The 23,947-nt window shown below is 48.6% G+C and overlaps 1 protein-coding gene across 1 annotated transcript in view; it reads left to right on the forward strand.

Annotated features, from left to right (window-relative positions):
- PHC2 (polyhomeotic homolog 2) overlaps positions 1-23,947 on the forward strand; it is an 82,032-nt gene that overhangs the window by 47,094 nt on the left and 10,991 nt on the right. Inside the window, exons 8-9 of the mRNA XM_055001550.1 lie at positions 26-426; positions 2,306-2,462. Coding sequence (XP_054857525.1) covers positions 26-426; positions 2,306-2,462 — 558 coding nt within the window. The remainder of the gene's footprint in view (positions 1-25; positions 427-2,305; positions 2,463-23,947) is intronic.

Here is a 23,947-nt window from a genome sequence, read left to right on the forward strand (position 1 = left end):
CTTCTCTGTACTTTCTCCTGGCCAGCCTACTCTCCGCTGCAGGCCCACCAGCTTCTGCAGCAGAAGCCGATGCAGCACCAGTTTGTGATCCAGCAGCAGCCGCAGCTCCAGCCCCGGCCTCAACTGCACCTGCCGCAGGTCCAGGCCCTGCCAGCACCAAGCGTCGGCGCGTCCTCCGGCTTGCAGGCCCAAGCCCATTCGCAAAGCCAGCCACTGCCCGCCCACCTGCCGCAGTGCCAACACAAGCCCGGCGCCAACCAGGCATCCCAACAGTCCATGCATCCCTCAGGACCCCCCGCAATGGGGCAGCAGAGGACAGAGGGCAGTCCCCCCAGCCGCCCTGCCGGATGCCTGAATCACACAGCCCAGCGCAAATTCCAGCACGCCTCGGCGGTCATCCTGCAGCTACAGCCCCCCACGGGGACGGTGAGTCGGGCTGCTTAGTGGCGGGAGACCATCAGCTAACTGCCTTGTTAGTTATCCTCTCTTCCCCGAAGAAGCATGGAACAGAAACGGGGTGGCCAATTAAGAGAGAAGGTGAAAAATACATCCCACGCTACGCTGCTTTCTGTTTAATCAGAGCCTTGGTTCATTGAGGTTAGTATTGTCTACTCGGACTGGCAGCCACTCTCCAGGGTTTCAGGTAAAGGACTTTCACACCACCTACGGCCTTTTCCTTTTAACTGGAGATGCCGGGGATTGAACTTGGGACCTTCTGCATGCCAGGCAGATGCTCTTATCATTGAGCCATAGTCCCTCCCTTGACCTTGTCAATATTTTAATTATTTCAGCAAAGTTTACCAGTTGCCTGTTGTTTGGGCTGCTCCTGATCTGTATGTCTGCCCGGCAACAGGAGCCATTCACATTTAATTCTTCTCCCTTCCATATCAAGCGACATTGGCAGGAATAGGTCATCAGACTTTTTAAAAAGTTCCAGGAAGAGGATGTTCCTGCAAAGCCTCTGGTTATACTTCCACCATTGCCTCACCGAACTAGATCACAGTTCTTTAGAGGTTGTCCCAGGCCTTGAATGAAATGTTGCCTAAGGCCATGTGGCAGCATCTGCACATGCCCGTCCTCGGTGCCCTTTTGCCTTTCCTTGTGTTCAAGCACAGATTGGCAGACATGCGCAAAGGAAAGGCAGGTCTCTGCCCTGGTGAACTTACAAACAGTGAAAATTGGCGCTGTGATCTTCACAGGTTAGACATGTGACTGCTGGGCCTTCTCAGTGGTAGCACTCAGATTACGGAATCTGCCTCTCATTCTGTCTTTTTGGGCCCCCTTGTCTTCAGTTGAACATTTGGCAAATAACAGCATCTTTTTACAATTCTGTTTGCCTACCTGTTTTGCTTCTGGTGGGTCAGTGATTGCCTTGTATGCATGATTTTTAGAATGGCCTTGACAGTACATGGATCTTATTGGGCATTTGTGTCCTTTATTTAATGTATTTATTTCATTTGTGTCCTTTATTTAATGTATTTATTTCATCTGGCATGTTTTTTTTTAACCTTGCCGTTCCTTCCAAGGAACTGAGGCCGGTGTCTTTAATTCTCCTCTCCACCATTTTATCGTCACCACAACAACCTTGTGAGATTTGCGAGGCAGAGATAGAGTGACTAGTCTAAGATCACCCAGCAAACTTTATGACAGGGTCAGGATTTGAACCTGGGTCTCCCAGATCTTAGTCTGACACCCTAACTGCTATACTGCACGGGCTGTCTTTATTTTGAATGGTAACTTACTTTAGTAGAATGAAAGGTGTCAGAGTTTTAGGTCAATAAAATAAGCTTACAATTTGAGACCCACCTACTGCTGCTGTCTTAGGGAAACAAATTTATCCTATTGCAAGCGAAGGAGTGGAAGAGAGCCAGTTTGTGTAGTGGTTAAGAGCGGCAGGACTCTAATCTGGAGAACCGGGTTGGATTCCCCGCTCCGCCACTTGAAGCCAGCTGGGTGCCCTTGGGCTAGTCACAGTTCTCTGGAGCTCTCTCAGCCCCACCTACCTCACAGGGTGTTTGTTGTGGGGATAATAATGGCATACTTTGTAAACCGCTCTGAGCGGGCATTAAGTTGTCCTGAAGGACGGTATATAAATCAAATGTTGTTGCTGCTGCTGCTGTTATTATTATAGCATGATTAAAAGAGGAAACCCAGAAGGGGAGACTTTATACAAACACAGAAACATTAGTTTAATGTGCCTCAGCATTCACATTTTTAAAGCTGATTTTGTACTTCTAAGACATGTTACAAAAAGGCTGGAGGCGAAAAATCCCAACCCCTTTGCTTCCTTCTTTGCTTCCTGCAGCCCCAGGAGAATTCCAGGAAAGAAGCCGTCTCTGGCGAGAAGTCCTCAGCAGAGGCCCAGTCAACACAGCCACCTCACCTGCTCCAAACCACCTCGACGCCGCCATCGGCTCCTTCCGAAGCGCAAGCCTCTGACTGCACCGGATCTCCATCCAATGGTAAGGGACTTCTTTTTTTTTTTTGTAAGGGACTTCTTCAGGGGGGTGGCAGCATGGGGCCTATTGGACTGCTAGCTGGCTGTGAGTCCATGCGGCCCTCCTTGTGCATAAACGTCCTCTCCAGGCCAAGAGGTGGGGTCATTGCATGATGAGGAAGACCAGGGCCTGAAGGGTACAATCGGGGCTTTTTTTCTGGGAAAAGAGGTGGTGGAACTCAGTGGGTTGCCAGCACAGGGGGCAACTCTTGGTGGGAGGTGGTGCCCCTGGTACCACATGTGCGCGTGCAAAGTGCACGCATGCTCCCAGGGCCAATAACGTCACTTTGGGTCAGCTGGAACAAGGGGGGAGGTTTTAAGTTTAAATCACGCTCAGCGAAAGTGGTCACATGTCTGGTGGGATCTCCAGACAGAGGGGAGTTTAGATTGCCCTCCGCGCCGCTTGGCGGCACAGAGGGCAATCTAAACTCGCCTCTGTCTGGAAATCAGGGGGCGGGCCCACCAGACGTGACCTTTTTCAAGAGGTTCCGGAACTCCGTTCCCCCGCATTCCAGCTGAAAAAAAGCCCTGGGTACAATGCTTTATCGTTCAAATGCTTCCTAAAGGGGGTTGGGGGAATGGGGTGGTGGTGGTGGGTAAGTGGAGGAGATGCCATATTGTTCCAGTGTATATTGTGAGCTGGGGTTGATTCATTTCCAAAATTCTGCTGAATGAATTGATCACATTTTGCAGCTAGTCATATGGGAAAAAAAGAGGCAAAACAAAACACTGTTTTTTTTTCTGGATTGTCCGTGCTTTTTTATGTTTCTTTGTTGACGTCGGCAGCTAGAAACTTGCCTCTTCATTTGAGAGACAAATTAAAGCAATGTCTCAGGATGCGGAATCACTCTTCGAGGGGCCAAACACCGCAGGGTGTGCAAAAGACACGCATAGTTCCCGAGTTGTACAGTAGCCAGAGGACGATTAGGTGAATTTCTTTTATTTATTCAGAAAAGCATTATGCTGCCTCTGCAGAGGATGTGCCCAAGGTGGCTTACAAAATAAAACACGAAATGTGAAAAGTTATTAATTAATGTGTCTCAGTTATTAATTGGAGCATAAAAACTCGAGTGAAATGCTTTTCCGTTGAGACAGCTGATGGGTCTGTGTCAGACGGTGTCATCTACCTGAACTGGTGGCTGGAGCTCTCCAGAATCTCAGGAGAGAACTCTTTGCTAGCCTATCTCGATCTGCAGCTTCCCTTGGGAGTAGGAGTGAGCGTTTTGGGCTGGGAAAACCAGCTTATCAATGTGTGAGAAGATGACTTCTCAAAAGACGGGGGCATGAAAAATCACAAAATAGATCCCGCACTGTGTGCAACCTGGTAAAGAGTCCGGTAGCACCTTTAAGACTAACCAACTTTATGGTAGCATAAGCCTTCGAGAACCACAGCTCTCTTCGTCAGATGCATCTGATAAAGAGAGCTGTGGTTCTCGAAAGCTTATGCTACCATAAAGTTGGTTAGTCTTAAAGGTGCTACTGGACTCTTTACTATTTTGCATCTACAGATGCAAAACTCCTTTGGGTGTGTCACTTAGATTCCCTTCCTCCCAGACTGTCCGTGATTTTGTAAAGTAACAAGTGAAAATGGAAATTTCCCTAACAGGCATAACTGGTTATGTTTGCAGAACTGGACTCCTTTTGATGTGGTGATGGGGAGGGGGGAGAATTGGAATTGGCGCATCCCTGACTTTTTCCTTTGCTGCTTCTGCCAGTCAGGTCTTTGCCAAAACTCTGTTTTCCAAATGTAATTGCATTCAACTTTACTCTTTTTGCAAAACGCCGGGGTACATACATGAACAGGGAGCTGATCGCAGCCTGCTGGCTGTACAAGTACTAGGTCACGGGGAGGGAGAGGTTTCAGCAGTGGAGTAAGAGGGCTAAATTCCTTTGACGCTTTAGCTTTCACACGGGAAAGCCACGGTGTGTCAAGGCCCAGGGTCGGGCTACTTTAACTAGACAATGGATTGGCTCCCTCTTTAGGACGTGAATCCATGCTGGTGAGAAGTTGTATAGCTTCCTAGGATAGAAATGAGGACTTGAAACTTGCAGCCAAGAGTTTGGCTGGTTTCTTCAAAGCACCAGTTGGATCCTTCATTGAGTGCAGTTTTCCTCTTTGGCTGTTCTTCTTCCAAACATCTCCCTTTGACCTTCTCTACATTCCCTTTTGCCATTGTTCTGAAACTCTCCCACACCCATTTCTGAATCTCTACTATTTCTTTTGACCTGCTACCTTGTTTTGATCCTCTGATTCTTGCTTTCCTGGGCCTGCCCTGCTTCTTCTTTTCTCCTTTCCTGTCCCCTTCTGCTCCCATTCATCTCTTTCTAGGACCAGAGTTGCACATTTTTCTGCCTTCCTTAACACTCTCTGACGTCAGGGCAGTTCCACCCTATCACTGTTGGAGGCTTTGGTGCCAAAAAAGGAAGACCCCGCCTCCTTGGCTCTTGACGATTATAGATAGCGGAAAGGTGGTGGGGTTCAGTAGACGCCCCATTCTACCCTCCATCTGTTAGTTTGAGACAGCAGACATGAAATCCATGCTATGGTCTAGATGATGTCTGGGAAGAAGATTTGCTTTCCTTAGAATGTCTTCAAAACTCGGATAACTTGTAGGGTGGTTGTATTAAAAATGGGAGATACTACTTCAGTCTTGCTTCTGAAACAGTCCGCTGTTAGAGCTTTCATATAATAATGGGGATCTAGGACAGGACCTCCTGATTACACTTTTAAACTCACAAAGTTGCCATGTGCAAGTCCTGGTTTGAATCAAAGCTGCAGTGTCGGGTGGGATTTGTGTGAGTCTGTCCCTTCCCCTGGGCTCTTTCCCGAAATGAAATCTCTTAATGCCCAATGTCAGGGGGCAGGATACTGTTCTAGACTTCCTATCCAGTTTAGGGCAGCAATCAGACATGAACTCTGTATGCAACTACTCCCCCCTCCCCTCACCACCTATATATATCTGGCCAGTTTCTTCATACCCTCCATGCATCTGACGAAGAGAGCTGTGGTTCTCGAAAGCTTATGCTACAATAAAATTAGTTAGTCTTAAAGGTGCTACTGGACTCTTTTTGATCATGGTTCTTAAAGTTTCACTAAAAATAAGAGAAGCAGTTCAGGAGGTTTCTTCGGTGTGCTTGCTACATGCAGACGTGAGCCACCTTTCAGTGATGGCTCAAATCTAATCCTGGCTACGGCACCCCCCGCCCATTTATAAACAGAGCTTTGTTGGATATGACCCATGCGGCAGGCGTGTTTGAATTTGGCAAGTAGGAAAATGTAACACATTGCCAAGAGGGTTAAACCCAGCGGATTAACCCTTAGCGCAGTACAGTTTACCCCTTAGCGCAGTACAGTTTACCCCTTAGCGCAGTACAGTTTACCCCTTAGCGCAGTACAGTATACTGGTGCTGCTGGAATAGCCTAGTAAAAGTTACGCATCTGCCATATACTGAGCCCGACTGTGGCAATCACAGGGCCAAAGAATACACATAAATGCAAACAGCATACAAAGCCTAGAAGATCCTCTTCTTTCAACTTCTCTTCTGCCCTCCTGCTACACTGTTGAATGCTCATTCAATAAATGGTGGCTGTCTCTTTCCCCACCATCCTTAGTCTTTGCTGCGTAGCGGTTAAGTAACTGAGCTGTGATGCAGTTTTGCTGGTTCAAATTTCACTGACTTTGTTCATTGCTCTCGGTGGGCACTAATCTGTCAAGAAGAGCGGTATGCAGGTGAACTGTTGTTATTATTGGCACATCATGTTTACCTGTGAATGCTCTATGAGTACCTTGAAAGGGCATTGAAGTTAATTAGGTAACATTTCAGTATGTTAATTTGTATTGGTTGAAAAGATGCCAGACCTGGGGTCTAAAATGAGGGGGAAATCAGGACTGGGGTGGGGTGGAGAAAGTTCCTGTGTTCTACAGTTATTCTGGTCCTAAAATGGCGAAGAGCTTTTGTTTTACCATATACCTATGGCTGTGTCTCCTCTCTTGCAATATCCCCCCCCCTCCATCCTCTTTACCACTACTTCCTTCTGCCCGCTTTGTTCTGCACCCAAAGAAGGCCTCAAACGGCAAGCCCAGAATAGCACGCCGGCCTCAAATGTGGCATTCCAGAATTAGCTCCTGAGAACACACGCTTGAAAGAGAATTCTTTCCTCCATCCCTTTCAGAAACCGTGCTTACCTCTGGTGGCTAACCCCCTCCAGCCGGCAAGGGAGAACTGAGTAGCAAGCCTGTGGTTGCCACGCAATACTGTACTTAAAAACGTCCTTTATACAAGTTCCCACTCCTTTTCTTTTCTTTTCCCCCCTCCCCTTAAACAGATCCTTTTGGAGATTTTATAAGAGTGTTACGAGACAGGTAAAGAACTGAAATGTCATAGGGGTTAATAGGCCACCTGTAGGGAGTAATTAGTAAAATTTGGGATGAGTTGAGAAGGGTTGTGAACTCTTCCGGGTAACTCCGCTGAAATTGAAGGTTTCTTGCTACTCCTGATTAGGGAAGAAAAGACCCAACTTCTTCCACTCCTCTCCAACTAACAACAGCTTGGCATGCCTACAACTTTCTCCTCCCTTGTCAGCAATATTGAATGGCAAAATGTGAATATGTTGGTTTAGAGGGATGGGACCCAGAGGGCATCAAAATTACGATGGCCTTGCTATATTTCTGAGCGTGGTGCTTTGTGGCTTTTCGCCAAACATCTTTAAAATATGCTTCATTATTCCATGCTGGAAAGAAAAAAGTGATGCAACTGAATTATTTTATTGACCTTAATGAATACATTGTTGATGCCCATTTTGTGTATGGGCACGCAAGTGCCTCATTGTTATCCCATTTGCACTTAAATTTAAATTCCTCAAGACGAGGCCTGGCATTGCTTCAGAATACTCTCTTGTCTGTCGGCATCACCCCCAAATCTCAGGATTCTCCCCAGCTGAAATTGGAAACCCTGCTTGAACTTAAGCTGTGCTCTAGTTCAGGCCTCTGGAACCCTTTCCAGGCCCACCTTGCATCTTAAACTACTGATTTTTCCTAGTGGTTTCCTGTCTGTCACCTGGGGAGAGGCGGTATTACAGTGTTCAGAGAATACGTCTTGTATGCAGGTTGCTCCAGGTTTAAACCCCGGTTGACGAAGCTTAGGTAGGATCAGGGCTTTTTTTTCAGCTGGAACGCAGTGGAACGGAGTTCCGGAACCTCTTGAAAATGGTCACATGCCTGGTGGCCCCGCCCCCTGATCTCCAGACAGAGGGCAGTTTAGATTGCTGTCGCGGAGGGCAATCTTAACTCCCCTCTGTCTGGAGATCAGGGGGCGGAGCTACCAGCCATGTGACCATTTTCTCCAAGGGCAACCCACTGAGTTCCACCACCTCTTTCCCCAGAAAAAAAGCCCTGGGTAGGATGTATTAAGACAGTACGCTCTTCTTGTGACCCTGGGGCGCTACTGCCAGTCACAGTAGACAGTGCAGGGCCTGACATGGCATAAGGCAGCTTCGCCTGCTTATGTGTTTCTCCGTTCACTGCATGATCCTATAGAATGGAGAAAAGGGGACTCCTGTGTGCTTCAGGGCGTAGAAGAGAATGCTGCAGCTTGCTCCCTGGCGTGAAGAAATGCTTCAGTCCCATCATTTAATTGGCATTTCCTAAACAGTAGTTTAGAACGTGTCTCTCCGCTCATTATTTTTGCAAATAAAAGCGCTAGAGAGAGTTGGCTTTAAAAAATAAAAAAGAACCACCTGAAAAGTTCATGGGATTGGGGGGGGGGGCGCAGTTTCTCCTTGCAATTTCCTTTTTATGGCTCTCTTATGGATGTATGAAGCTGCCCCTGCCTTGCCTGGTCCTGTATGCTTGGTTGGGCGGAAGATCTCTACAGCCCTCTTGAGAGAGGCCTTTTCCCAAACCTGCCCCCTGAGAGCCTTTCAGCAGGACATGTTGGGACTCCAACCCAAGACCCTTCTGCTTGCAAAGGGTGGGCTCCGTGCCGTTTCCCCATCAGTGCCCCCTGTACCTCCAGAATAAACACTGCAGTCCTAAAGTGGGTAGCTTGGCAATCTGCATGTTTTTCTTGGGGGTGGGGGAGGGCAGGCTTCTGGGCAGGTCTCTCTCCTCTACCCCCCTTTGTAAACTTTCAGGGCTTGGGGGGCGGGGGGAAGCACGGCTGCTGCCTCTGTAGAAAAAAACAGCACGCCTGCCTGGCTCCCCCCCACCGCCCTGCCGCTGGATCTTTGACCCGGCTGCAAATTCCCTTCAATCAAGTTAAATGGAGCGAGCCTTCCCCACTGGGAAAGGGAGCCCGCATCTGCATTTGTGCAGGGTCCCCGAGGGGGGCAGATAATCCCTCCATGAGGTTGCATAAAGCCGCTCTCCTGTGGCTGCCATCCCATTCGCAGGCCCTTCCCGCATAGCCTTTGCCCCCTTGGTAATGAGCGAGGGGGCCCTGCTGGGGAAGGGGGGTGCCTTGGCCCACACAGGCACACCTGCTCCCCAAGCCCTTCACAGCTGCCCGCTTCTCATGCAAACTTTTCTCCCCACCCCAGCTTTTGCTTCCTTCCCCCCCACCCCCTTTGCTGGGCATTGAGGAAACAAAGAGAGGCATCCGAAGAAGAGGAAACAGCAAAGCAGCAGCCCAGAATCTGATTCCAGCATAAGGAGGGGGGGGGGAGAGAAGATCTAGTGGTGGGAATGAATGCAAAAGAGTGAGCGGCATTCTTATTTAGAAAGATACAACGAGAGTGGCCCTTTTTGCCAGGCTCCTTCCTAACAGGGACCGGGAGCGAGTTTCGTTTCCTGGTAAAGAGAGAAATTGCTGAACAAGCCACTGGAAGTGAGAAGGGAGCGCAGAGTATTCCACAATAAGTATAAATTCAGAATTAGAGGGTGAATGCCAGAGGTAGAAGGGAGGGAGAGAAAGGTGCGTCTTGTACGTAGACCCTGAAAGCGGTAAAGAGGGGGGGGGGGAAGAAAGGCAAACAAATTCATCGTCATAGGGACGCTTATGTGCATTTTGTGATTGTCCTGCATGAAGCCAAAACTTGACAGCTGGCAAAATATACATCCTAAGAATATTAGCGTCTCATTTTTTAAAAACCCGGTTTCTGTCCTATATCCCTATCATTCTGGTCAATGCCAGATGCAGTTAGACAGGGTTTCTAACCAGCCTTTATTGTTCTTCATAAGCCAAAATAAATGATGCGAAAAGACTTGTGTGCATTCCTGTTGAGCAGGGAATTTAGCTTTTCTTGGAATACAGCTTCGGTGGTACCGAATGAATTTTTTAAGCACAAGTTTTACGCAGTCCCAGCAGTAACAGATGTTAGGAGTGACTCAGGACTGCCACTGAAAAGCACCCTGTGTCTGGTTCTTCCTCTCTCCATCTCGTGAAGTGAAACTGACTCATGTCTTGACATTCCCATTTTAGGCATTTCCCCATTTCATTCAAAGGCAGCCATTTATCTGGGACAGGGAAGGGCGCCACGGCCACATCAGCATAAGGGAAAATTTTGCTACAGGGTAGGGAGGGGAGGAACTTAACACAAGGCTGCCATTTTCAGAAGCAACCCTGTGTTCCAGGAATGGCTCTGCCGTACAGGTCAGGCAGTTCAGCCCTTGATTAAAAGCCCTTTTGATTTAAGGTGTTCCCAACTAATCAGAAAGCACTGTTTGAAAAACTACTTACAAGAACTGCAAAATGCAGGTGCTGCTCTTAGAAGAGGTATTCCTCCTTTTCTCATGTAGATGAGGGAATTTCTTCTAAAGTAATACAGACAACATGTTGAAACAAGCATTGCCTTAAAGCAGAAAAAGGATGCTTTTTCATACGTGTATTTATTCATATGCAGATATAGAACTGATTAAGATTGATGATATAAATTAAGGGTTAGCTGTATTATTAGTCTGTTGCGGGGGGGGGGGGGGAAGAGCTCCACACGCTTCTCGGCTTTTACCCTAATATAAAGTAAATGAATTCGCCAATGTGATGAAGTCCAAATGGTTAAAAGGAGCAGAGGTGGGTGGGGGAGGTCAGTGAGAAAGGATGACGAAAGATGAAAGAAGGTACTTTTCAGTGCTTTGAACTTAGACTTATTCAATGTGTATCTAATATATCACACTTTTGCAGGAAGGCAATTAAATCTTCCTGGTTGTCCCTTCCTGGTTGTCCAACTGGAGCCTACTTCCTTGGGAGTGTGTGCATTTCTTGAAACAATTCTCTTCTGCAGCTGCAGGGTATGCGGAACAGAGCAGCTCTGGATTTGTGCCAAGAACCGGGCACCCAAATTACCTGTTCCCCAAAAGCAGCGAGAAGAAGGGGGAGAAGGACGCAGGGGCAATGGGGAGTTAATAGAGGGTTGCCAGCTGACTAAGAACAGAATGCAAGAAAAGTTTTTCACCATAGGAAAAGCAGCATTTATTGGTTTGCTAAGGTCTGCAGGCCAAACTGCTGACAGGCAGAGGAGCAGGTCCAATAAAAAAAAACTTGGCAACTTTAGATGAAGACAAACAAATGCAGGTATTTGTATATAAGCTTAATGATAGGTGGAGAATGGGGCCTGCAGTCTTATACAGGAAGGCTTAGAGAAGGGAGTTCAAAGAGAGAGAAAACTTGTCCTGCAGCTCAGAAGGCTTCAAAGCCTGAGCCATGTTGGAGGCAGGACTCGAACCCAGAGCTGATCTTACCAGAGCGCTCTCCTGGGCTGTGTGACAACCAGTCCTAAAACGCCAAGAGACAAATGGTGGAAACAATAGGCCCGGCTTTGTCATTCTTCCTTAGGGTCCTCCCCAGGTGAACTGGTAAGGATGTGTTTGTAGATCATGTGAGAATCTGGTTCTGTTCCCCCACCCCCCTTTCCAAACTGTTGATGCCCCACCAGTTGGTGTGGACTGGCCAGTGAACTGGTCCAAAGCTTGGCACACTTTTACGTGTTGTTGCAAGATTTTCCTTCCAGGCAGGCACCCCCTCACCCAGGCAAGTGGCATATTGTTAGGGCTGTCCATCGCATTTAACAAACATCTGTGGGGTGTGTGTCAGCAACTAGAGTTGCCAGCACTAGCTTGGGAAATTCCTGGAGATTTGGGGGGTGGAGCCTGGAGGGAAAGGGAGGGACCTCAGCAGGGTATAATGCCATACAGCCCACCCTCAAAAGCAACCATTTTCTGCGGGGGAACTGATCTCTGTCATCTGGAGATCTGGTATAATTCCAGGAGATCTTCAAGCCCCACGTGGAGGATGGCCGTCCTATCAGCAAGAGGCCCAAGCAGTGCTGCTTGGAGTGTTCCCCTTAATGGTTCCTCTCAAGAGTGCCCCCTCTACCATCTTTTCGCTTGCTTACTTAATGGGACTTATTCCCAAGTAAGTTTTGGGTACGTAGCCCTGTTGGTCTGCAGGAGAACAGCAGGCTGGGAGCCCAGCGGCACCTGAGAAGCCAGCGAGATTTTCCGGTTCTGTGCAATCCTATGCAAAGTCACTCCAGTCTAAACCCATTGAAGTCAATGAGCTCAGACTGGTTTAACTCTGCATAGGATTGCACTGAAGGGAGTCAAAGCTCCCTTCAGAGAGCGGGAGAAGGGAGTTTTGACTCTGGAAAGCTCAGACCGGGAAAATCTTGCTGGTCTCTAAGGTGCCGCCGGACTCAGAACCTGCTCTTCTCAATGCACCTCGGCCTCTGTTACGCACGGGAGAATAAAAACGTGCAGCCGGGCCTCCTCCGCGCCCCGCATCTTGGCACAGCGCCTGCACGCCCAGCGGGAAGCAGTCCTCTGCCCCTTCGAGCAGATCCGAAACGGTGTTGGGTTGTGAAGCTCTCAGGAGGAGTTCAAGCCCAGGGCTGCTGCGGCCCCGAGATCGCGGCCCTCGCCCCGGCTGCCTTGCCCGCCTTTGTGACCAGCGCAGCCGCCGGCTGCTCTTACAGCTCGGCGAGCGCACAAATAAGACCGGCGCTTCTCCGTCCCCCCCCCCCCCCTTCGCCGTCCCCGAAGGCTGCGCTCCCGGCCGGGCCGCCTCTGCCCGTCCCTCCCCAAAGGCTCCTCGGGAGGCGGAGGCGGCCGGCTCAGCCAATGGGCGGCGGCGGCGGAGGCCGGCCTGGGAGCGGCGCCTTCCCCCTCGCTCCCCGTCCTCCCTTCCTTCCCGAGCGCGGCGGGCGGCATTGTTTGCGTTTCCCTTTCCCAGCCCGCGCCCGATCCATGGCGGGCGAGCCCAGGCCGGGGAGGCGCGGAGGCGGCGGGGAGGCGACGCGCGCTTGGGAACGCGCCTAGGGCGCACGGCGGGGGGCGCGTTTGGCGCGGCGTTTGGCACCGGGGGCCGCGCGTCCCTCGGGGGCCGAACAGGTGCTTGGCGGCGCGCGGGTGGGGCGGAGCGGAGCGCGCCTCCCCGCCGCTTTGTTCCGGCCTCTCCAGATGCTGCGTGGCGGGAGCCCGGAGGCTGCCTCGGCCCGCCCGCGGCCCCGGCTCCCTTGGCGCTGCTAGCGCGGCGCGGCCCTTTTGTTTGTGCCGATGGGGCTCTGCTGGGACTTGGTTCGGGCTGCGGAGCTGGAGCTGCTGCGCTTGTGAGCCAGGTGAGCGGCCTTCGCGGGGCTTCCAGGGGGAGGAGGCTGTTCCCCGGGGCGCCGGGGCAGGGTGGAGCGCGGGGAGTTCAGACTAGTTTGGGGGGTCGCTCGTTGAAACCGCTTAGCTTTAAGGTTGGGGCAGACAAAAGGGAAGACGCTCGTTTGGCGAGATCTGCCGGGGGACCCGTGGTTGAGCTGGCTTTTAAAGAGAATCAATGAAAAATAGAATTTTTTTCGCCGCGATGACTAAAATAGAGCCTCCACCAGCGGAGGCAGTGTACCTCGCAGTGCTGTGCGCTGATTGAGGGTAGACGGTAGTGGAACTCCATCATCGCTTTCATACCGAGAGCTTCCAGGGGACATCTGGGCTGTCCGCTTGTGGAAGCAGAATACTGGATCTTGCTGGTTTCAGCCTTTGATCTGAGCCAGCAGGGCTCTTTGTATGTTGTTCTTCTGGGAGGGGCTGTTCTGGGATTCCCAGAAGAACTCGGAGCAGTAAGTCTCCTGTGTCTGAGGTCAGGCGCGCAAGAATTATCCAGATGCGGGCAGGGCGGAGATTCAAAATCTGATGCCAGCTTGTAGGGCAATTGCCGGGAAGACTGGCGGTCGGGATCATCCCCCCCCTTGCTACCGTTCTAAAATGTGTCTTTTGAAAGGTGCCAAACACATATGAGTTCACCTTTTCAAAAGTATCAATGTACAATTGTATCTCTTGAGCAAGGTCTAAAACATTGCTATGGAGCATTATGCCCCAAGGATGCAATTATGTGCCCGTTCAGGCAGGAGTCAGCCCCCTTGGACATAGAGGACCTGACAAGATACAAGTAGGATCAATCTGTGCGGCTGCAAGCCAAAGCACGCTTAACAGAATGAGGAGTTTCATTGGCTAAAGGAATACAGCTGCTTTGGCCAAAATAAAACTTGTCGCCAGTTTGGGTTTAACAGACTGTATGAACTGACTTCCCCTATTGTGTTTAAGGAGGCATGAGAGAGAGGGAAGATTGGCCTGCCGCATTTGATCTGCCACGGCACGCATACAACTGCACAGGTCGTTGCTTGGTGAGCTATAAGCATGCATGTGTAACCAGCTCTTACTTTGACTCAGCAGGTATAGCACTAGAGCATTCAGCGTATTTGCATTTCTTTATTTATGTCCTGCTTTCTTCCCCTCCATTGGAACTCAAAGCCAGGCGATGTGTTTATGCCAGAATGCTCCATACCTATCATCGGTAATCCTTTCAGGGCCCATGGAAACAGGGGATGAGGATTATGAAGGGCTGGGGGGGGGGGCAAACCTATACCGAAGCCCACCCAGTACGTCTGTGGCTGAGTTGGCGTTCTGAGGTTTGACAGAGCTAAGCTGGTTCACGGGTGGCTAAATGGAACCTCCTTTTGCCAAGATAGTATTGAGGACGATTTAGCCTTTGTGTGGGCCCGCTGGCTGGCTGGCTGAGTCTGTGATGTTCTTACCTTCTTGAAAACAAGATTCTTGTGGTGAGTTTCGCTGATGGCACTAGGCATCTGTTGAAACCACATTTGGTGCCTCCAAGTGCGGTTAGGCCCGGCTGCTCTTAAGTCTTGCCCAGGGTTCTTTCCGGTCTTGCCTTGTCTTGGTTTGGAGGTTTGACTACTGTTCCAGCTTCCGTATGGCACCTTGTTTTTGTTTTGTTTTAATAAGTTAGCTACTTCAAAGTAAGTTTTTTGCCTTTTGGTATTTCTGTCTTTTCTCCCCAATCATTGCCCCGCCTCCATTTTATCCTCACAGTCACCAGGAAGTGTTTATTTTATGGATTATTTATTTGCTTCATTTGTACCTGCCTTTCTCTCCTGGGAGAATGCAAGTGGCTTTACTGCATTCTCTTTGGCATTTTATCCTCATAACAGCCCTGTGAGGTAGGTGAGCCCCAGGGCATCCAGCAAGTGTCTGGATTTGAACCTAGGTCTCCCGTATCCTAGACTAATCCTCTAACCATTGCACTGCACTGGCTCTCCATGGACCTGATTCAAAATGTGGAGGACAGATTTGAAAAACACGAACAAAATGTAATTGCTGTTGAATATACATCAGAACCTGTCAAAGCATAACCTCTTGATCTTCGCAAAGAACTCTGTTCTGCGAGTGCCAACTGCTCTCCTTCAGCTCAGGCAGAAGAAAGTCTGCCTGCCACCAGAGATCTTTAACTGGCAGGAATTGAACCCAGGTCTTCCCCATGAAAGATGGGTGTTCTGTGTGGGATCACAGCTTTGGGATGAAGCCCATGCATGCTTTCTCCTATGAGTCCAGTGCAGCATATGTAGGACTTTTATTTTCTCCTCTCCGCAACCTTGCAAGGGTAATTGTCCCAGAATAACCTACACGGCTCCTGGTTAGTAAGGCTTGGAACCCAGATTGTCTCTCGTTTTAGCACAACTGTCTCCCTTATAGTAGTAGAAAAGAGCAAGAGTCCAGTAGCATCTGTAAAACTAATAATATTTGTGGTACGGTGTGAGCTTTCATAAGTCACAGCTCACTTCTTCAGATCTAACAGACAGACTAACACAGCTACCCATCTTGATTTGTCTCCTTATGCTACGCAAATTTGTGTTTGAGAACATCTGCAGAAAGTAGGAATGTGCTCTTAATTCATTTTCACATAGAATTTGCTTGGTGGCCCTGTGGCAAGCGAGAAATTCCTTCAGGTGCCCAGGTAACAATTCAGTGTTTTCCACCTTCAAGTCTCTCTGCTTGTAGAAACACAGCAAATCATGATGGCGGAAAGATCTAGCCTAGCTGTTTTGCTTCTGTTACATTACAAAATATGATCCCCTCCCTGAGGGTCAGTTAGAAATGGTACAGTTCAGAATTCTGTGTGTTGCCCTCTAATGAAATGATAATTTGGTTATTACTTGCAAGAAGGGCCTTTGAGCGAACCCATCCTATTTATATCGCACTTTCCTCTGTGGAGCTCAGGAGTTGTGTCCGTGGTTTTCCCCACCTCTGTTTTATCTTCACAACAAAAATCCTGTGAGGTACACTAAGCTGAGAGAGAGTGAGAGAGACTAGCGCACCGAGCTTCATGGCTGAATATGGATTTGGAGCTGAGAACAGCACAGTGACTCAGCCAGGGTGGAACAGGCACCCTCCTCTGAGGTCAAGTAATTATGCTGCGTGTCTGTATTGGGAGTGTTAGAGCGTTGCAAGGACATTCAGCGTGGAAACGTCGTGGAATTAATTTCCTCATCCCACAGAGTTGAAGCCAGATCAGTGACTCATACAGAAAGACAACAGACAGCCCCCTCTGGATAGGCACTTTAGTCTTACTGGGTCCTTTAATTTAAAAAAATATATTTCTCATATCATGCACTCTGGAAATCGCTGCGCTAGACTAGGTTGACTAGCAGAATATGGATAAGGCACATAGCAGACAGGTGTAGATGTGAAGAGAGGACCTTGGCATTGCAGAAGGGGCTGTGGGGAGGTGTTGCAACCGTATCTGTGCGGGCAAAGGCCAAGGACGCATCAGAGGTGAACCCTTGGTTTTGTACTTGCGTTTGCTAGGCTTGGAGTTGGGAAGGAATCCTTCCCACAGTGATGGTAGCAGTTCTTTCAGTAAAATGTTCTTTGCTTTCCTTTGTCACACATGCAGTTTGGTTTGCTTGCTGGAACCATCTGGGCTGCTCCTGTTAAGGGATTCCTTGGTGGCTTATGCCTTGTGGCAGACTCTAAATTATTGAAGCTTGGTTGACATTCTGTAGTTAGGTCGAGGCAGGGGAATTTGTACCAGCGTTGGAATTAAAAGCAGATCTAAGTCATAGGAGGCAGGATTTCTGACGTTGATTTTGTTGCAGTAGAACTGTCATGGCCTCCTCCAAAGAATGCTGGGAAATGTAGTTTGTGGAGAATTTTGCTGGGATCGCTAGTCAGAGGGACAATCCCCTGGGAAGAGGCTCAGTGACTATTCAACCAGTTTAACTCTGTCAGTCTACCCCCAGTCCCTGTTCCTTTCTTCTTTTATCCTGTCCCCCAAGCTTGGCTGCTGTAAAATGCAAAAGAGACTGGGGCTTGCTGTCTCTGGAGATGTTTTAAGCTCAGGGACCTCTGTTTTTAGTGTCTCCCCCTTCCAGACCGAACTCTGTCCATTTCTTTGAACTGCATGTCCTCCGGATGCTCCAAGTGTTAGATGCTGGACCATCTGCTTTTTAATTGGAAGTGCTAGGAATCGAACCGGTCCCGGGTTCGATTCCTAGCACTTCCGATGAAAAAGGATTAGATGGTGATGTGAAAGGTCTTTGCCTGAGATCCCGGAGAGCCACCGCTAGTGAAAGGAGAGACGATTGACCTTGATAGACCCACAGTGCAATCCTAAGCAGAGTTACAGAAGTCAGTGTAATTCTGTTTAGGAGTGCCCTGCCAGAGTCTGACTTAGCATCAGGCAGCTTCGTATGTATGTGAAACAGTCTCGTAAGTAGACAGGGCAGGAAGGAGGGATCCCTGTGGGAGTGCCAGGTGAAACAAAAAAGTCTGCAACCATGGAAAGAAGGGGACAAATGAGTACCATGACCGAGAAGGTGCTCTCTCGAGTTGCCATCTGCCTAATCTCAGAAAGTAGGGGCAACCCGAAGCAGGGCCTTGGAAGATGATTGTAGGTTTGTGAGTCATGCTTTCTTGTGGCTGTCTGTGGAAGGCAATTCAAGGTGGGAGCAGCTCTCTCTCTCTTTCTGGAAGGTGCAACGCAGGTGGAGCATGTTGTGGAGGGAATAACAGCTGTGATGCTTACGGAGGCCTTTCTCAGAGCAAAAGTGGGCCCCGAAGGGTAGCATCTTGGTTGCCAGGTGCATCTTGGCAACACAGCATAGCAGTGGTGCCTAGCAATGCATCATCCTTTCCCATTGTCTGGTACGTTCTGTACAGCTGCAGCAGAGTGTAGAAAGCGTTGGGTTTTAGTTTGGAAGCCGGGGGGGTTGCAGCGCATGACTCCAGAGAACAATGCTCTGAGAAATAGATTTATGCTTTCCGGCACAGCGAAGGTGGCTGAAAGAGAGTGGAATAGTACTTTATTTCTTTTGGGAAATTTATTTACTTCATTTATACTCCACTTTTCTCCCCAGTGGAGACCCAAAGTGGCATATAGCCTCCTCTCCTCCAGTTTATCCTCACAATGTCCTTGTGAGGTGTATTAGGCTGAAAGAGAATGATTGGCCCAGGGTAATTTCGGAAGCTTCTGTGACAAAGTGGCGATTCGAACCTGGGTCTCCCAGATCCAGTTCTGACACTTTAACCACTACATGTACTTGCTGTTACTATCTGTGCTGTGCCACCTCTCCAGACTCTTTCTTGTAGCAACTTGCAAGTTAAAAACAGTCCAATAAAATCCTAAAAAAAATGATATCTAAAAATCACAATATTAAAACTAGCAATAAAACAAACAAAAAGCCCAGTTCGAAGCATAAAAGCAGTATAAAAATAAAACTGAGTAGCATAAAATCGGTTTCTTAAAATAGCCTTTGGTGTAGGAGCTAGCCATCCGAACAATGGCAAAAAAGATGGAACTTTTCATGAAAAAGCCTGGGTAAAGATAAATGCTTTGGACGACAAGTTCAAGACAATGAAGTATGAGACAAGCAAGCCTGAAAGGGGGTGGGGAGCATTGTAAAGGCGTGGTGCCACTCAGGGCTTTTTTTCAGCAGGAACGGAGTTCTGGCACCTCTTGAAAATGGTCACGTGGCTGGTGGCCCCGCCCCCTGATCTCCAGACAGAGGGGAGTTTAGATTGCCCTCTGTGCCGCTTGAGCGGTGCGGAGGGCACTGTAAACTCCCCTCTGTCTGGAGATCAGGGGGGGCGGGGCCACCAGCCATGTGACCATTTTCGCCGAGGGCAACCCACTGAGTTCCACCACCCCTTTTCCCAGAAAAAAAGCCCTGGTGCCACTACCAAAGAAGGCCGTGTTCCTGGTTTTCACCTGCATCTACGGTGCAGGTTGAGAGTGCGAAAGACGGCCAGAGGAAGAGCTGGGCAGGAAGGGGCCTCCAGCAGGAACACAGTTATCAACTTGTTTCTTCCTTTTTTGTGTCTGATTTGTCACATTAGCACTCTGGGACACCTTCAGTGCTTAATTTGTTAGTGATGAAGTTATTTTATTTATTTATTTTATTTGTCATTTCTAGTCCGCCTTCCTCACTGAGACTCAAGGCGTATTACACAGTATGAGATTTGTACAATCCGTATCGAGTACATTTCCAAACAGTATCAAGGACATTTCCATAAACAATACCATAGGGTCAATAGATACAAGTTTTAAAAGACACAGCGTTAGCAAGAATCCAATACAAAGTAGAAGAAACTTCTGAAACAGAACATAATCACGTCTAGGATTGACATTAGACAACATGGAGCACTGGTGGTACATTGGAGTACATATTTAAAGCAAAAGATAATATGTAAGGCAACCTAGCGGTGAAGTCTACGGTCCTTAACCCATTAGTGAAGTATCTGAGATCCCATCCTACATTACAGCCCTCCCATTTGAGTAAAAAGCCTTTTTGAATAATTCATCATTTACGGAAAATGGCATTTAAGTGCACTGTCTTGTGACGGACAGCGATTCTCCCTTTTGTCTGCCCCTCCAGGGATCTCAGGACCACGTATGTGGATTTTACCCTACAACCAGCGTTATCCTCACAACAGCCCTATGAAGTAGGTTAGGCTGAGAGCTTCTTGGCTAAGTGGGAGTTGAAATAAATTCCTTTCCAGTTTTGGGGTTGGCAGTATGTATTGTTGCCCCCTTTTTCCTTGATGTTAGAGTTTGTATCCAAGTCTTTGTGGTTCTAGCCTGATGCTGTTATAGCACACTAGTCCTCCCAGGTGCATCGGAGAGTAAGCAGTGCTTACTCAGGGGCTGCAGAAAAGTAGTTTGATAATTGCAAGATCTCAACTTTTTAATTTTTCACTGCAGAATTATCGAGGTCCGGGACTTCTATAATGCTGTACTGAAAAAGCAACATTTAAATTCTTGCAATTGCAAAATCAAGCTATATTTCCTTACAAAATCAGGTGTTTAATGTAGAATTGGCTACCCTGAGGATTTTTGCTGGCTGACCCAATAAAATATTGTACCCTGTTTTTGCAGGTTAACAAGCAGTAGATGGGAACAGTTGTCTGAGGACGTGCAAGTAGTTTGTGATGTTAGAAGTTTGGGAGTCAAACCCAGAAATAATAGATTGTGTGGCCTGTTAAATAATACAGATTTGTTGTATATAGCAGCCTTCAGCATCTGAAGGCCAGAGCTTGCCTCCTTGCTGGGTGTCAACAGTTGCTGATTCAAGTAGGGGATAGGCAAGAACCTCTTACATAGTTCAGTGGTTCCTGTTGCCAAGAGGGAATTGCAGTTCTTTGACTCCCAGAGCACAAGGAAATCTCTCTTTCTTGCCTGATGTTAGCGAGATGAAATGCAGAGTTTTCTGCGTCATGCTGAGAAATTAGTACATTTCAGTGAGACAAACCAGATTTTTAAAAAAGATTTAAATGGTGCTCTGCTGTGAGATACCGCAGAAGAAGTATACACAATGCCCTGCTCGGGGGATCTTGAGGAAGCGTTCCTTTTGATGAGCATCTGTGCCCCGAGTCCTCTGGGGATTAGAGAGGGTTTCTTTTTTTCCCCAAAGCACAAATTTCCATGCTCCTCTCAGCGGCCGCCACCCTTTCTTTTTGAGAGTGGTCCCTCCCCTGCTCGAAATGCGGTCGCCGCCGACTTCTGGCCCAGAGTCTGCCGAGCTGCCATCTCCTGCAACTGCTGTGGTCCCGGCTCCTCCTCCCCCTCACGGAGAGTTCCAGCCAGGTTTTCATACCACCCTTTTTTCCTGCGGGTGCTCGCTGAGCTTTGGGCAGCGTGCTAAGCCAAGCACATCTGTGGCTTCTTAGCATCTCCCCCCCCCCTTGCTGTGTAGGAGTGGTTTTCTCCAAAGAGCAGTTGTGCAGGCCAACTGGCGGGCCTCCCAGCGGGGGCATTTCCAGGGGCTGGGGAGTTCACTGGCTGCTCTGCTATTCCGCATCCTAGGGGGGTGAGGGCTTGGAAGGGGAGCTCGGGTTCAAGCCTTGGAGCATGTGCCAACTGAGGATCCTGTTAGGCAGCCAGGAGCCTTGGGGGGGGGGCAGGATCCAGGCCAGCCACTGCCTCCTGCAGCAGCTGCTTTCTTCCCCTCCGGCCTCTGTTTTGCTGATTCTTCTTGTGCAGCTGGGAAACAACATCTTCCGAGATCAGCAGGCCGGCCTTGCTGAAGGCTACTTGGCCAGGGTGGGGGCTGTCTGTGCTTTCACCTTGACTCAGATTACAGGGCACAAGACGATGCTTTTGTGCCCATAAGCCCCTGTGGTTTGGGGGATGGGAGAAGCCGTCTCTGTTAGAAAGCTGAGAATGATGTCGAGGAGAGGATTAAATCTTCTCCATCACAGAAACACAGAGTGACCCGATGAAACTAACCGACAGTGTGTTCAGGACAAACAAATGGACATTTTCCTGCGCGTTGCGCAAACTTCGGAATTTGCTGCCCCAAGATTTGGTGACAGCAGTTTGCTTAAGGGTCTCTTAAATACTGTGTCCTCCAGTGCCTTCATCCCTAGGTGCTAGTATAAAATGTAAAGGCCTGAAATGGTCCGTTATTACGAGGAGAAAAACAAAGTACAGTAGTGGGGTAAATAACCTTTCTTAATACCAGCAAAAAAATTCACATAGTAGTAAGCAAACTTCTGAATTTAGTCTTAAAGGTGCTACTTGACTCTTTTTGATTCTGAATTTAATGGCGCTCTTCGTCAGGTAGTGGAGAGAGAACAATGCTTGGGGCACGGGGGAGACACTGTGAGCTCCACCGCCATGTGGGTTGGTACAGCTTTGTGGAACTGTCCTGTGGCTGGTTCCGTAAGAAAAATCCTTGCAAATGATCCTCCCCACTTGATTGAGGGACTTTAAACTCTTCTATATTTGACCAGTTTCCATCTGACGAAGAGAACTGTGATTCTCGAAAGCTTATGCTACAATAAAATTGGTTAGTCTTAAAGGTGCTACTGGACTCTTTTTGATTTTGCTACCACAGACTAACACGGCTAACTCCTCTGCATCTATAAACATTGCGCTGCCCTTGGGAAAAAATAGTCCAAATATTGGACATGAAGGCCTTTAAAGAATTAGTCAAACCAGAGGTTTGTCAACTGACATAGCTAAACAAGAACCTCCCTGTCCAGGCAGTCTCTCCCTGAATTCCAGCGGCAGGAGGTACGCACCCTGTTTCTGAGTTTTGCAGAAGCATCTGGTTGGCGACGGTTGAACTGGGTATACCTGTGGCCTGATCTGGCAGGGCAGTTCGTGCGTGTTGGTAAAAAGAAATCCATGCAGATTCTCTGCGTTCTTTTCTGTAGTGAAACTTGGCTGTTGGCGACGGTAGACTTTTAAAGCCAGAAATGGGCACACGAGCCCGGCAGGCTGTTTGCACGCAATAGTATTTTTGACTATTCAGTCAGTTTTTGCCTGAATACCAAGCTAAAAATATATTCAAGGACAGACAGAAGGCAAGCTGGAATCTGATTTAGTTAAGAGCATTTTGGTTGCTGAGATTGTCAGAAAGCGCATGAATGTCTGCTTGCTTTTTCCCTTTAGCCATGACTGCGGCTGTAACTGAGCGGCTTGGTGGTTGCTCGCTGCTCGTCTTTGGCTTGGTGTCAGGATGCTGGCCTGGCCTGGCAGAGCTGTGGGCCTGCCACTCATGCCCCTCTCATTCTCTACGCCATGTGCCACTGTGCCCCCCCCCCAATCCTCTGTGCAGAGACGAAGGAGTATTGCCTTTCTTCCCATGCAGCACTCATTTAGAAACACCGAGGATTGGCTACTCTGACATAAAGGGAATAGCTTTTACATGCAGTAAAAGTAAATGCCAAAACTGTGGCTTCATTTTTTTAAAACCACGCGTCCCAACCTTAGGAAAACCCGTACTAAAGATTAAGTCCTTTTCTAGAAGCTAGCATGTTTCAGCGGAATTGTATTTTGTGTTTGACGAGCATGCTCCTAGTTTAGGGGAGTTGATCAAGAAAGCTCCACAGAAATGGTTTAGGAAAACCACCCCAAGCCAACCCAGGATGCGGGCTTAGAGCCCTTTGCGCACTGCTCTGCTAAAGTACATGCAGTTGCCCATTTGCGCACCCATGTGCAAAAGGCAGTAAGCTTCCAGGAGCATGGGAGGGGCACTTCTCAAGGTTGAGAGCTGCTGTAACCAGACTGGGAAGTTTTCATTTATTTTTTTAATTCCCTAGAAAAGAACATCCCTGAAAGTGGATTCAACCTCTTTTTTCATTGCAAAGCAATTTGACACCCCCACCCCCTTCTTCAGCCGGCATGCCGCGGGATCAGTGTGTGGCTGGGCCGCACAAAGATACGAGCATGCAGTGGTTTTCTTTTTCTTTTTTTTTTAAAAGGCTGTTGTGTTTTTCCTTTGTTTGTGTCTTGGCACGGGAACTCCCAGAATGCCTTGCTTTGGAGCCTTGGCTCTGGGTGTGTATGCATCTCTTTCGTGGTGTTAATATTTAATGTTTTGCCTGCTGGGGCCACAAGGACTGGGGGAGGAACAGCCGTGTAGAGACACAAATGGCTGCTTTTTGCAGGCCGCTGAAAGGGATTTGTGGCGGGGAGAGTCTGGGTGGAGAAAATGATCTCTTCCCTTGCTTGTTCCTCAGCAGCTAGGATTATGATCTCTTGATCTCTTTTTCTTATATCTACACATGTCACAGGGAGGTCAGTCTAGTATTCAGTATGCAAAAAAGAGAGAGACTGGTGCTTTACACTCCAATTGAGCTTTATCCAAGCAGGCTAGCTCTGTTTTCTGTGGCCCTTTGCACTTCAAAAACAAGGAATCCCAATCTGGCATTCAGGTAGTCCCAAGTTCTGCAA

This window comes from Eublepharis macularius, chromosome 17 (assembly GCF_028583425.1).
Source record: "Eublepharis macularius isolate TG4126 chromosome 17, MPM_Emac_v1.0, whole genome shotgun sequence".
Taxonomy (NCBI): domain Eukaryota; kingdom Metazoa; phylum Chordata; class Lepidosauria; order Squamata; family Eublepharidae; genus Eublepharis; species Eublepharis macularius.